The sequence below is a fragment of the Protopterus annectens genome, chromosome 11.part0, assembly GCF_019279795.1.
Source record: "Protopterus annectens isolate FY-2018-M chromosome 11.part0, PAN1.0, whole genome shotgun sequence".
NCBI lineage: Eukaryota > Metazoa > Chordata > Ceratodontiformes > Protopteridae > Protopterus > Protopterus annectens.
The window spans coordinates 11,409,942-11,424,972 of NC_056745.1; the positions used below are offsets into that span (position 1 = coordinate 11,409,942).

At 42.8% G+C, this 15,031-nt stretch overlaps 1 protein-coding gene across 1 annotated transcript in view; it reads right to left on the reverse strand.

Annotated features, from left to right (window-relative positions):
* LOC122815121 (zinc finger protein 708-like) overlaps positions 1 to 15,031 on the reverse strand; it is a 111,313-nt gene that overhangs the window by 29,428 nt on the left and 66,854 nt on the right. Inside the window, exon 3 of the mRNA XM_044087372.1 lies at positions 8,120 to 8,242. Within this exon, the coding sequence (XP_043943307.1) occupies positions 8,120 to 8,242 (123 nt within the window). The remainder of the gene's footprint in view (positions 1 to 8,119; positions 8,243 to 15,031) is intronic.

Consider the following 15,031-nt stretch of genomic DNA (forward strand, 5'->3'; position numbering starts at 1 on the left):
CCAGAAGGTCCAAAACCTCTATATAGGAGGTCTCCAGAGACAGCAACTTGACCTGTTCTCTCATGACTGACAGTGTCACCAAATGACATATCCTCTGGTGAAGAATCAGATATCAAAGTGTCCCCATTCTCTGTGTCAAAGCATACAGGGGAGGAAAACTGTGACCTGTTGTCCAGTTCCTCTTCCTTTTCAGAAGCAGAGAAGCCTAAGGTAGACCTCCCTATGTCTCTCAGAGGGGTTACTCCAAATATACAGGCATTTTCTGAATCTGGTTGCAGGCTGCACAAAAATTTAAGGAATCTGTGAGTCAAATTAACTCAAACTTCTGACAAAGACTAGCTGGGACATGGGGTGGGGGGTGGCCCTGCTAAGAGGCAGCAGTCTAGAAAACAGAAGTGCCTCAGGTACAGGTATCAGAGCTTTACATGGATGACTGGCTGCTGAGGACTGGGAGCCCTACTACAGACATCCCTGGATTCAGGCTTGAGGGTGCAGATGTCATTTTGGCAATAAACTATAAAGATTTTGCCCTCCCCTTCTTTAATTCTCAGACACTTCAAAGCAGATGTCTGTGGGTGCCAGCATCCGATAAGAAGTGTTGGGCTTAGTCTGTAGCCCAGTGGGGTGTGCTAGGGACTGTAGGCATGGCAGCATCCTAAATAGCAATGTCAGAGGCCCAAAGCAGCAGCAACAGCAGCAATGGCAGGCATCCGAGACAGGGACCACTCGTGTCTCCATAAAGCTGGTGCCGTCTGACCTGAGGGTCTCTGCTGGACTTAAATGTTCATGTAATTCACTTGCAGTCTCCTTATGGACACGCCTTTCTTTTCTTGTTTTACCTTTTTTTTCTTTCTAGCATGGACATGTGTGCCAACATGCCGCTGCATATCTGTAGACATATCAGGTGATTTTATATAAGGCTGTAAAGCCTTGTTTGGCCTGATTTGTCTGGAGTGCTTCTTGACTTCTCTTTACAGTGTTTGGGTGAAACTCCTGACAGATATTACAGCTAGTCATGCCATGATCTATACTTAAACACAAAATTCACTGAAGAAAGACGTCTTTATGGAGTAATTATAGCAGACATCTTTATGGAGTAATTATAACTGCAAAATGTAGTAGATTAGCTGTATAGCACAATTATAAGAGTTAAAGAAGTGCAATTCAATGAAATAAGTGTAAAAAATAACTTATTCTGCTCTTGGAATCTAAGGAATTTCTGCTTAATACCAGTGATAAATCACCATTTCCACAGCCTGGTAAATACAAGAACAAATTACCACCGTAACAGCTACAAACAAATGCAATCTGAAGGTCATGCTGCTCATCACTAGAAGTCTAAATCTCAAAATTCACTCGCTCGAAGCACTCCTTAAAATGGAGAACATCGACATTTGTACTGTAACAGAAACCTGGTTCAAGGCAGCAGAAAGCACCCATGCACTACCAGGCTATAACTCATTCCACAACTTTCGGCCCCAGAACATGGACCGAAGCTCCAAAGACAGTGGGGTTTCCATATTCATAAAGGATGTACACACCTCCAGACTGGTAGCCCAACATAACGCATCAGAGATACTTCAGGTGCAGCCAACATTGGGCAAGACAGCGATTCAGGTCGTAGCCTGCTAAAGGTCCCCAACCATGTCCCTAGACTCGCACTCCACATTCCTAAGCACCCTGGAAAATATTAGAGTCCTAACACTCTCTTACTAGGCGACTTCAATTACCCCTCCATTAACTGGGAAAAGTACTCATGTACCAATACACTTGCCCAACATTTCCTGGAGTTTATTAATTCCAATGGCCTGGGCCAGCTCGTTTTTACCCCCACTAGAGGTAGCAACATCCTTGCCCTGGTCATTACTAACATGGGTGACAATTGCTCTACACCAATAGTCAGCTCCTCCCTGGTTAGATCCGACCACAATATAATCACCTTGGAAATCCACCCCCATCCCCACAAAGGTAACCACCATGATAAACTTCTCCAAAGCTAACTTTGGGCTCCTAAAAACAGAGGTGGCTAACTTCACGGCACTCATGCAAATGGAGAATAGTTGTATGATTGCCGAATCATACACCAATGCACTGTATGAACACGTACATAATTGCATGGATCTTGCCATACTCAAAAGAACCAACACACTCTCCTCCAAAAAAAGGAAGCCAATCATGTGGTCCCTTGCCATAAATAAACTCTACAACAGAAGGAGGAAACCAATGTGAAATAAGGTGAAGTCCCAAGACTGGAAAAACTCCCTTATCAGCCCCAACAAAAAGTTGAGATCCCTTATCAAATCCTCTAAAGCTAGGTATGAAAACAGAACTGCAGCAGATAGTAAAGACAACCACAAGGCCTTCTATAGTTATGTAAAGACTCTCCATGGCAATAACCAGATTTTCTCTGAGCTACTGCACAATGATGCCTCCTATACCAAGCCAACAGATATTGCCAGTATACTGGCCGACAGATTCAGTGCCAACTTTACCCCCCCAAAGGACCAATCACAATACCAGTAGATTGCCAGGCACCCGGTATTACTGCTGCACAGGTTAAAACAGCACTGTTCAAGGCCAAGAATACAGCTTCTATGGGACCTGACAATATCCCTGGCTGTGTTCTACATGAACTACAAAGTGAACTGGCACCTCACCTGTGTGCTCTGTTCAATCACAGCCTCACCTCAGGCTTTGTCCCGACCGAATGGCGCACTTCTACAGTCATCCCTCTCCACAAAGGAGGAGTGACTACAGACCCTGGGAACTATTGACCCATTAGCCTGACGAGCCTGATATGCAACGCAATGGCACGCATCATCATGGACCTAATAAACAAGGGTACAGGGAATCTCCAAACTCTGGATCCCACACAGTTTGGTTTTGTGAAGGGTAGATCATGCCTGCTCAACTTGGTCGACTTCTCTGAGTCAGTCGCCAGAGCTGTGGATGAAGGCAAGGTGGTTCATACAGCCTACCTTGATCTGGCCAATGCTTTTGATACCATTCCCCTCTCAGGAATCATACAAAAACTCACTAAGCTAGGCATCAACTCCTGTATCACTAGGCAGGTTGTAAACTGGCTCAAAGATAGAACCCACAGTGTGAAAGCAGCTGACTCTAAGTCAGGCTGCCGGCCAGTCATGAGTGGAGTCCCACAGGGTTTGGTCATGGGTCCTCTCCTGTTTGGTATCTACTTCTCTGAAGTCCAGGCCAACACAAAGGGACTCTGGCTGACAAAGTTCACAGACGATTGCAAGTTGGGAGCTATTATTAACTCCACAAGTGATGTTAACATCCTACAGAATGGCCTCATTGAGACCAACGACTGGTGTCAGAACCATGGCCTTAAGCTCAATGCCAAAAAATGTGTCTTCATCCCCTTTGGGAAAAACCCAGTTCCCATGAATTACCACATTGATGGTAGTTCACTGAACATGGAAGGCGTTATAAGAGATCTAGGAACACAGGTTGACAGCAATCTCTCCTTTGATCACCACATTGCCACTGTGGTCAGAAAGTCCTTCTATGTGGCACATCTCATTACTAAGGGTTTTGCATCCAAGAAGAAAGGGGTCATTGTCTCCCTCTACTCTTCCCTCATTAGGCCAATCATAGAGTACAATGCCCCATTTGGCATGCACCTCACTAGACACCTGCAACAACTGGAGAGGCCACAAAAGTACCTCATAAAGAGGATCCCCAGGCCTTAAACACTTGTCCTATATGGACAGACTCAAAAAACTCCAACTATTCTCTGTCTCATATGGCCTACTTAGAGGCGATCTCTGCTTGACTTACAAAGCCATGTCTGACCCAGCTCTATTAGAAATGTTACATCTAAAGAAATCCCAATCCCTCCCTACCACATGCTCCAGAGACCTCAACCTCATTACCACAATTAGCAGAACATGCTGAAGGGACAGGTTCATAACCCAGAGACTGTCCATACTATGGAATAGACTTCCCATACATGTCAAGCAGAGCACCTCTTTGGCCCTCTTCAAGAGAAATCTTGATGAGTGGATGGGAAACAGAAAATTCACCCCGGGGATAACTCCAGTGGCTCTACTTGACAGAGGCACTGGGAACTAAGGTCAGGTGGCACTATGCCAGGGTAATCCTATGGCTAGGCTTGTAAAGGCCCCAGGGTCATTAGCCTAGTACATACATATGAACCTATGAATTTGCACTTGAAAGCAAATTTGGGAACTTTCCCATGAGCAGACATTCTCTGCACCTCCATGTTTGGAACTCCAATTAATAGTCATCTGCTTACAACCTACAATCAACAGCTGTAAAGACAAAGAATGAAAAGATGCCCCCAGCAGGGCACTTACCTCTCCATGCTCTTCAGTCATGGGCTTGGGCTGATGCCTGAAAGCAATGCACACTTTTTGTACCAAACTCTTATGTGGTAAAAATAACTAAAGAAAGCATGGGTGAATGCCACCTATATGCCGGGTAGGTAAACAGATGTCAGCCTGGACATGGGGGAATGGGTGCTCAACACTGAACGTCATGCCAAATTTCAGATTCAGTTAGTAACAGAAATCGCTGCAGGTTACAACTACAATAGTGACCAACAAAGACAATCAATCTGTCAGTCCACCATTTCCTTCAATGCCATTCATCTCCCCTTTTCTCTAATTATCTGTCAATCACCATCTACTTATGTCAGTATTAATCTTCCCATCTATCTATCAATCAGTCACCATTCACTTCCATGGCATCCATCTCCCTATGTATTTAACTGTCTGTCAGTCCTCATCTCTGTGTAGTGGTATTTCTTTCCCTGGCTAACTATTCAACATTCATCATCTACTTACAATGATATCCATCTCCCACTCTCTCTCTAACTATCCATCACTCACAATCTACTTACAATAGTATCCATGCTCCTGCGTTTCTAATTTTCCATGAACCTGCCATCTGCTTACAGTGCATGTTCATGTATGGTACACATACAGCATACACTAGCGGTCCACAGAACGGGACGTCACAGTACCATCTACTCAGTAAGTGCACACACACATTTTACACAGGGCATTACACACAGTTATATCACACTATCAGGAAACAGCTCACATACAATGGCATAACTACTGGGTGTTGCAGGTTATGCCAGACATGCTTTGGAGCTATGGTTAATGATCCATATCTGTAATCTGTAGTTCACAGCAGAGATGATGGAAAATACAGCCTACCCCAAGACAGAGAATGTTGTGGAGTACGTTTGGATGTCTTGAGAGATGCTTCCGATGTTAAAAATATCAGGCAGTGCATTGCAATCAGCACCTACTACCTGCAGCAAGATCTCGGTCTCATCAGACGGCACTACCTGCACAAGATCTCGGTCTCATCAGACGGCACTACCTGCAGCAAGATCTCGGTCTCATCGGACGGCACTACCTGCACAAGATCTCGGTTTCATCAGACGGCACTACCTGCAGCAAGATCTCGGTCTCATCGGACGGCACTACCTGCAGCAAGATCTCGGTCTCATCGGACGGCACTACCTGCAGCAAGATCTCGGTCTCATCAGACGGCACTACCTGCACAAGATCTCGGTCTCATCGGACGGCACTACCTGCAGCAAGATCTCGGTCTCATCGGACGGCACTGCAGAAGCAGCTAATTTAGCAGGAGAACATCCCATCAGTCCTAACATAGCAGTTAAAGCAGAAACAGAAGGGCATGGTGCAGGGTCTGGCACCGAACAGGCAGCAGCTATACCACAACCAAGGCAAAGGTGGGTGCAGTCCATCATGACCATGGTGAAGAGGCATCACCTGGTCCATAACTATAAGCCATAGCACAGGCAACACAGAGTAAAATGATACACGCATTATCATATCCACTACATAGCCAATGCAGGCACTGACCTCTACCATGCATCAGATATAACCACACCCACGCAGGTCATAACCATATCCACGCAGGTTAGGGGTGAGAAAGGCACAGGCATCACCAGTGGCACAGGTGGAGGGACAGATAACAGAAAGCCTTTAATATGGGATAGGATCATGGGAGATGAATATGGCACTCATATATTCTGGCAGGATACTGTGGGACATCAGGAAATGCATCTTTCAGTGGTGGGATTCAGCTGCCACACTGTAACTATTGCTAATGTCCATTGTGATGATGGGGCTTGATGCAGTCTATAGCAAGGAAAGCAAAGAACTATGCGATTGTGAATCTATACCCTGATGGGGACATCCCATGTTGTAAGCCGGCAGAGCAGACCATGACCAGGAGGGGTATTCTGTGTGCCCACAAGGGATACTGAAGAGTGCAATAATAGCACAATTTGAAAACAGCCCAGTGAGGCATCTCTGGTGGTGAGCCTGGACAGTGTCTGCACCCATGACTGTGAGACTGCTGACAGCCAGGAGTGGCAGGCACTGTGGCTAAAGGAGAAAGTGATGCTGTGTCAGCAACAGTTTGTGTAGTCAGAGACAGAGTAGGTCGGTCATGTGCCAGGCAATCTTGCATCTGGACCCTCCTCCAGAGCCATGGACTGTAAGGTCTGCAGAGGCAGATCAGAAGGCAGTTACCATGTGTTTCATCTGAGCAGCCATAAAGGCAACATCTGCACCAGCAGCCTCCACTTCACCATCTGTTCGTTGTCCTTGCATTTCATGTCACTGTGCGGGTGTTGCATATTGTCAGGCAAAAAACTCAAAAGTGTGATCCACAGCAGAAAAAAGGTGAATGAAAGTCCAGTAGATAAAATCCAACGAACAAGTTTATTAGATGAGAACCACACAGTAATAAATCCCTCTGTGTGGTTCTCATCTAATAAACTTGTTCGCTGGATTTTATCTACTGGACTTTCATTCACCTTTTTTCTGCTGTGGATCACACTTTTGAGTTTTTTGGCTTCAGTCAATCGTTTGTGTTCACTATATTGTCAGGCAAACAACAAAGTAGACTTGCCATCTCCATAATGCTGGTGATAGCCATGGCTCAAGTCTTAAATCACTGACTTGCACATTCAGTGATTTATGCCTAGCTTTGTACACAGATCAGAGACAGAACTGGAGTCACTGCGGCACTGCAACCTGCCAAACTCCCCCCCATGGTAAGTATGCAGTATGAGCACACTGGGGGTAGTGTAAATTTCAGATGCTGTGTGGGCGGGGGATGGGAGCTCATGGGAAGCCCAGGAAGGGATGACATTTCAAGGATGTCTGCCATGACATGGTAAAACTGCTGATGTTTGTTTACATCTACTGACATTTATTACATCTACTATGTTTTGTTCAGAGTATTATACTCTGTGTGTGCACCTGTCTCTGCCTTTCAACTGAAGAGGGGCTAAAAAAGGGTCCTTGGAACAGCGTATTCACTCGACTAAAAAAGGGTCTTTGGAACAGCTTATTCACTCGGCTAAAAAAGGGTCCTTGGAACAGCTTATTCACTTGGCTAAAAAAGTTACATAAAAAATGCTCACCCACCTCATCTTAGAAACATATGCACTGACTAGCTAGTCAAATGCTTTTACTAGATCCCTATAGTTCTAAGACTTTGTTATCACTATCCAGCCGATCCCAGACCCACAAACCTGCTACCCCACCACCGTCTTGTCTCGTCTTAGACACTAGCTATCAAGTAACAGGGCAGATTTAACACTGCACAATTAAATGTGCTATTAAATATATACTTACATGACTTATAGAGAGTGCCTACAGAAGCAACAGGAAGGGCACCATTCCTGGCATGGAGAGGGGCTACGTCTGTCCCAACAATGAGGGTCTTCTTATAGGCTCATCGATGTAGTAATGATTTGCATGACATCACAGATATCATGCTGCGTGAATCCATGCAGCTGGGTGTATGTATGAGAATTAGCAGACAGAGACTATAAAAGTCTGCCCCCCAAACCAATCTTTGCACTGAATTCAAAAAGCAGGACTGTAACTTCTGCCTTGTTATTTAAACACTCATTCATTCTAAAACAGGATAATTTCATGAACAAATCCTATTTTACCTTCAGATTTCTGACACAATTGTACATTTATTTATTGTTTCACAGTGTTGTTCACCAGCTCTAAGTTGTTTCCAAGGATAAACAGGAAAGTTAGACTAATCTAGATTATGGTCATCTACTTACTGTTGGAGTGACCATCAGAACTGTTCTTCTGATGCATGGTCACCGTTCCTTCCACAGACTCTGGTACAAATTCCTCATGTTTTTTAATTAGTAACAACAGCTGTTCCACTGGGACACTGTACCCTGCAGAAGAAAACAACAGAAATGTTATGCTTAAAATGTTAACTCATGAATGATTGTAATATTTATTCCATCATTTTGCCTTACACACATGAGAAGCAGTGATTTAGATGTTTAGTTCATTTAATGATGAACAGCAAGAGGCTAATTAACAAGCCAGGAAACCACTTCCTTCCCAAGATTTTGTCTCCAAAATCTTCTACTGAAAACACACTTCATTAGATTTATAGTATCTGATAAATGACCCGAGTTACAAAAATGCAAAATACATTAGCTCCTTGGTAGACAATGGGTTATTCAATGGTGTTAGTATCAAAGGTCTGTCTTTAGATGCTGACTGTATGGTTAACAGAACAAGCTGCTTTGCAAAAAATGGTCTGTATGTCTCCTCTAGGCTTCTGAATATTGGCAAAACTTTTATCCACCCCCTCCTTAGATCCTTTTTAGGCAATACCAAACTGATAAACCTATTGACATAGCAAATAAAACCCAAAGAAACCTTAAGGTGCTACAGGTCAACGCTAGGAGCGAAACCTCTTAGCTGTCCTGATTTTCCCAGAATGTCCAGGTTTTTGATTCATAGTTTTGATCTGTTCCTCACAAAATTTGTGATTTTCTGGCAAATCATTTAGGATTGATGAAGCTTAATAATAAATGACACAAATTTCAGACTTCATATCATTCAGAAAATGCATACTCACACAAAACCTGCTATTCTAACAACTTTCTATGTTATGAATCTGTTCATATTTTTGGGCCATTGTATGCACATTCTTTTTGGCTTTGTCCACATTTGTTGTGCTCAGAAGTTGAGAGGTATGTTAGGAGCCTAAAAAAGAAACTCCACAGCCTAGAAGTTCTCCTCACTTGAGATAATGCAGACATCTGTGCCATTAGCGAGACATGGTTTAAATCCCCAGAAAGTACTCCAGCAGTGCAAGGCTTCAGAGACTTGCATACATTTGGACCATCAGCGGCACAGACAGGGACAAAAGGCAGAGGGGTCTCAGTCTGTATTAACAACAAGCATAACTCTACGTTGGTTGAAAAGACGATGCCCTGGAATTTATCAGTGTAGATCACCACAGATGAAGTCCCAGAACATGTCCTAGCAAGCTATAGGTCACTCTGTATACCCCTAGAATCCCATACCTACACCTACTGCAGACACTATCAATAAAGCAAAATACCCTGTTCATGGGAGACTTTAACTACCCTTCTATTGACTGGGAAACATGCACTGCCTCATACTTGCAGGCACAACAATTCCTAGACTTTAACACAAATACAATTAACCACAGAGTGTGCACACCCAATACAGGTTCAAACATACTGGACCTGGAACTCGCCAATATAGGAGAGCACTGCACTCCACTCCCACCAACTATCACATCCTCACTGGTGAGGTTGGACTATAAAGCTGTGTCCTTCAAAATAAAAATCAGCTCAGTAACCATAGCAAACTCTGTAGTTAGGAACTATTCCAAAGCAAACTGCACTCTATTAAGCAGCAGTTTACAAAATTCAGCCTATGCAGAATTGCTCACAGAGACTCTGTACAACCATGTAAATGGCTGTATAAAGGCTGCTGTACCTACTAGAAGTAAGTACAAAACAAACTCTAAAAACAAACCACACTGGTGGAATCCTACCCTTAACAGGGTATATAGCAAATGGAAAAAAAGTCATGGCTAAAATCAGGAACAGCAATTCCTTTAACAATAAGAGCTCTCTAATTAAACTAAACAGGAAACTAAGAGTACTAATTAAGTCCAACAAGTCCAATTATGAGGTCAAAAGACCCTCACAGGCTAAAGACAACCACAAGGTCTTCTACTGCTATGTTCAAAACCTCAAAGGCATCAAACATCAGTATACTGAGTTAGTGGTCACTGATGCCATATTCACTAAGCAACGACATAGCAAATTTGCTCATTGACAAATTCATGTGAAACTTCACCCCCGTCTCCCTCCATGAATTACCTACTAGCATAACCTCCTCAACTATTAACAGGGAGCAGGTCGTGGCAGTGTTCACTAAGGATGAAAGCACAGCCTCAATGCACCCCAACAATATCCCTAGACACCTCCTAAATACCTGAAAACATGACCTATCAGGGCCATTTGAGCCACATTTCAACTACAGCCTCAAAACAGGCTTTATACCATGTGAATGGGGGACTGCAATGGTTATCCCACTTCACAAGAGTGGACCATCAAATGACCCCAGAAACTACAAGCCTATTATATCTGAGTAGCCTAATATGCAAAGACATGGACTTACTTATCATGGAACTGATCAACAAAGACATTGGCAGCCTTCAGACACTGGACCCAACCCAGTTTGGCTTTGTCTTAGGGAAGATCGTGCCTACTAAACCTGGTGGACTTCACTGAGAAGGTCACCAAGGCAATGGATGAGGGGAAAACGGTGCCTATGCACACCTGGACCTGGTTAAGGACATGGTTTAACACCTCACACGGCTATAGATGACAAACTCACCTGAACTGGGCATAAACCCCTACATAACTCACTGGATTGCCAGCTGGCTCACAGACAGGACCTAGGAAGTCATGAATAGTGATACCACCTCCACTAAGACACCGTTCACCAGCAGGATACATCAGGGCACTGTGCTGGGACCGCTCCTATTTGGTATCTACTTCTTGGAGGTAAAGGCTAATGTCAAGGGCCTACGGCTGGCCAAGCTTGCAAATTAACCTAAGGCCATGTCCAACCCGGAATTAATGGACATGCTCCACCTCAAAAAATCCAAATCCACCAAAACCACTAGAGCAAGCAACTTAAACCTTAGCACGGATATAAATAGGATGTGCTGGAGGGATAGATTTATCACTTAGAGACTCCCTATGCTGTGGAATAAAATCCCTGTCCATGTGAGGCAGAGCACCTCGCTAGCTCTGTTCAAGAGAAATCTTGACCTGTGGATGGGAGATCATAGGTTTACCCCGGGAATCATCTCTGTGTCACTGCTGGACAGAGGCACAACAAACTAATGGGCACAGTATTTTTTCATATAAGGGGTGGCGTAAGCCACAAAAATTTGGGCTAGGCTTATAAATGCCTTAGGGCAGATAGCCTAGTATAAACCTATAAACCTATAAACCTATGACTGCAAATTGGGAGCTATTGTAGATTTCCCCATGAAGCAAACAACTTACAAGAGGGTCTAACACAAACTAATGACTGGTGACAGAGTCATGGACTAAAACTCAATGCCAAGAAAGGCATTATAGTGCTTTTTGGAAAAACTGCCACTCAGGCTAATCCATCGATAAGACATCCCCAAGAGTTGACTCAGTGGTTAGGGATCTAGAAACATATGTAGAAAATAATCTGGTGTTTGGTCAACATGTGGCCAAGGCAGTAAGAAAATGATTTTATGTTGCCCAACTTATAAGGCCATGGCATCCAGGACCAAGGAAGTCATGGTGCCACTTTATTCGGCCCTTATCAGACCCATCACTGAGTATAATGGAATCCTAACTCTGGACAACCAAGACGCACCTTCTCTCAGCATCACAGTCCTGGAAGCATTGCACTGATACTCGGTCTGTCCTCCTCATCTGCATTTAACAATTTAAATACAGAATAACTTTGTGCACATTTTACCCTGGAATTTTAACTATGGACAACCAAGACGCGCCTTTTCTCAGCCTCACAGTCTTGGAAGCATTGCACTGATACTTGGGCTGTACTCCCCACTTGCATTTAACAATTTAAATACAGAATAACCTTGTGCATGTTTTACCCTAGAATCTTAAATCTGGACAACCAAGACGCGCCTTCTCTCAGCCTCACAGTATAGGTGACAGCCTACAGTTTCTCTGCTTTTTTTATTGTTATTGTTCAAATTGAGTGTTTTTTGGTTAATTTGTAATAGTGGACTCGCGGACCTACCCCGAGGCCGTCTCCCCCACCCCATTCTTATCTTCCATCCCTTAGCTTCAAGCTAGAATAATTAAATTAATCGGTGTTCCCCATATATGCCACTAGATGGCAGTAGACCACAGGACATAATTCCTTGTTCACATTCAAAGTACTGCTGGAGGATCTAACACAGCTAGTTAAGCTAAATCCAGCCTCCCTAGTTCTTCAAGCATAGCACAAGCCCCCAAAACAGTACATGAAAGCAGTCTCTTCCCCATAAAAAGTGGAAAAGTTTTTTTTTTTCTTAATTTGTACATAGTTCTGCTCTGCCACAGAAGGTGTAAGTTACCTACAGAGTACTTTTTCAGTGCACAACTTCACTGAATAACTGGTTCTTGCAACTCGGCACTCCGTGGTCCCACCTGCCCCCAGTACCTCTACATTTATATCCAATAGACCACACCCACAACCAAACCACCCTATCATATCCCACCCAATACACCCACATTCTCAGATTTCCACACCCTTAGTTTCTCACAATACCCCCTTACCCTTAGCTACCACATACTTAGAAGCCATCCTAATCCTCCTTCCACCCTGCCATATAGCTATCCATTACTGAAATAAAAAATGCAAGTCATCTTAGGGTGTCTCCTCCTCACCCTCACACTTCTAACCAGCATCACATCCATTCATACTACCACCTCACTACAAAACACAATGTACCATACAACACACACCTACAATATAACAAAAACACACATACACCTCCCTATCAGTGCTACACATATACAAGTTCCAGTTAACAACAACCTATACTACAAAACCATCAGATATATCATAAAAATAACACACAGAATAAAACACATATTTATTATAAAAACACTTCTCATATCAGGAGACATACATCCAAACCCAGGACCAAGCAATACTTTACTCCCACCCAAGCAAAGATCAGACTTACTAATTCTTAACATCAATACCAGGAGTATAACTAACAGATTTACTGACATACATGCATTTATAACCCACTTCTCCCCAGACATAATAACCATCACTGAGACCTGCCTAAAACCTAACATCCAAAGTGAAGAATTTCTCCCACCAGGGTATAACATATTAATACAGGATAGATCAGGCAGGAAGGGAGGTGGGGTTGCCATTCTTTTTAAAAACACACTCAACATAAACCCCCTAGAAAGCCCTATGCTTACATCTCAAAATGCCGAAACTCTATTCATAAACGGCACCAAAAAAATCAATATTATCTGCTGTTACATCCCCACAGGTAAAACTCTCCCACCATTGAAGAAATCTTACAATGGATCTCAGATAATTTTCCCCATGAAACCATTCTTCTAGGTGACAACACAGACTGGTCAGCTTGTAGCTCCAACACCACTAACAATATCAATCTGCATGGCTTTACTCAACTCATTCAAAAACCCACTAGAGTGGATAAAAATTCCAAGTAAAACGAAGAAGTAGAATCTGCTCTGGCAGCCAAAGAAAACCTTTTAATTAAAATAATCCAAAGTACAATAAATGGAAAGCAATAATCCAGGTAAGCGCTTTCGTTTGTCACACTGACAAACTTCTTCTGGCAATAAGAAACATCACTTCCTTCTGGTAAAACCACTTGAAATTCCCTCCTTTTAATACTATTGGTCCATTTCGCAAAAAACATGATGTCAGCAAATTGACAGCAAATTCACCCCCCACCTTAGACACACAAGGCAGAAGCATATCTAAAAGGTGTAGTCATATAAATACACTAAATATACCTCAAATAATTGCATTACAAGACCATTGTGAAACCTTAAGAATATAATAAACAACCCAAATACTGAGAGTATGTGTAATACCTACATAAATAATTATAAATGTAAAATAAAATAATCTGACACCGTAGCCTTTATATAATGGCGCTAAGTGATCACAGATCTATACCATTACTGCCACCAGTGCCCGGGTGCCACAGCACTTTCCTACTGAAAAGAACTCAGAATTCCAGACCATCACTGGCACATCATAAGGCAGACACGGCTAATGTATATCCTCAATGAAGTCTATATTCAAACTGATTTTTCTAGAAGCTAAGTTGCACAATATGACATTCTAATCAGGTCAGTTATGCTGTCAACATAAAATTATGTAGCCATATATAATAAGCCCTTGTTTAAATGCTATACATTTTACCTTGGAGCATTTAAATGCTATACATTTTACCTAGGGGCATTGATGATATTGCACAAGTCATGTAAAATTAACCACTATGCTGAGCAAGTCATGGACTATTTACAATATGAAAATATGATTTACAAACAGAAAAACAATACAAGTTTCACTCCTTAGATCTTTTTTTTTTACTCTGAGAAGTCCATATGTTTCCCTAGTTTCTTTAAATGTCTAGCATACCTGGAGATTATGTGTATATGTGTACGTGTGTATATGTGTACGTGTCTATATGTGTACGTGTGTGTATGTATATGTGTATATACATGTGTGTACGTCTATATATGTGTATATACGTGTGTGTACATGTGCGTACGTGTACGTGTGCGTGTGTGTGTGCATGTGCGTGTGTGTGTGTGTGTCTTGACCACAACAAAAGTCTCTGCTTCCTTGCAGAAGGAATGGTTATGACATTTCTGGTTGGCAATTTTCCTGGAGTCTGTTTGCCTTGTGCAAATGGGTATGATTCTTCCTTAGAGCATACCATCTTTGCAATAAACAATACAGTGCCTTCATTTAGCTGCTTTATTAAGAATATAAGCTTCAGGCTGTGGACATTTCCACTTTTTTAAGACTTTTTTTCTGTGTCTCCAACTTGTAAACATGGTGGTCTTTTGCATTCTTATAATAGCAGTATTGTGTTTCGTCTGCGTTTTCTCCATCAT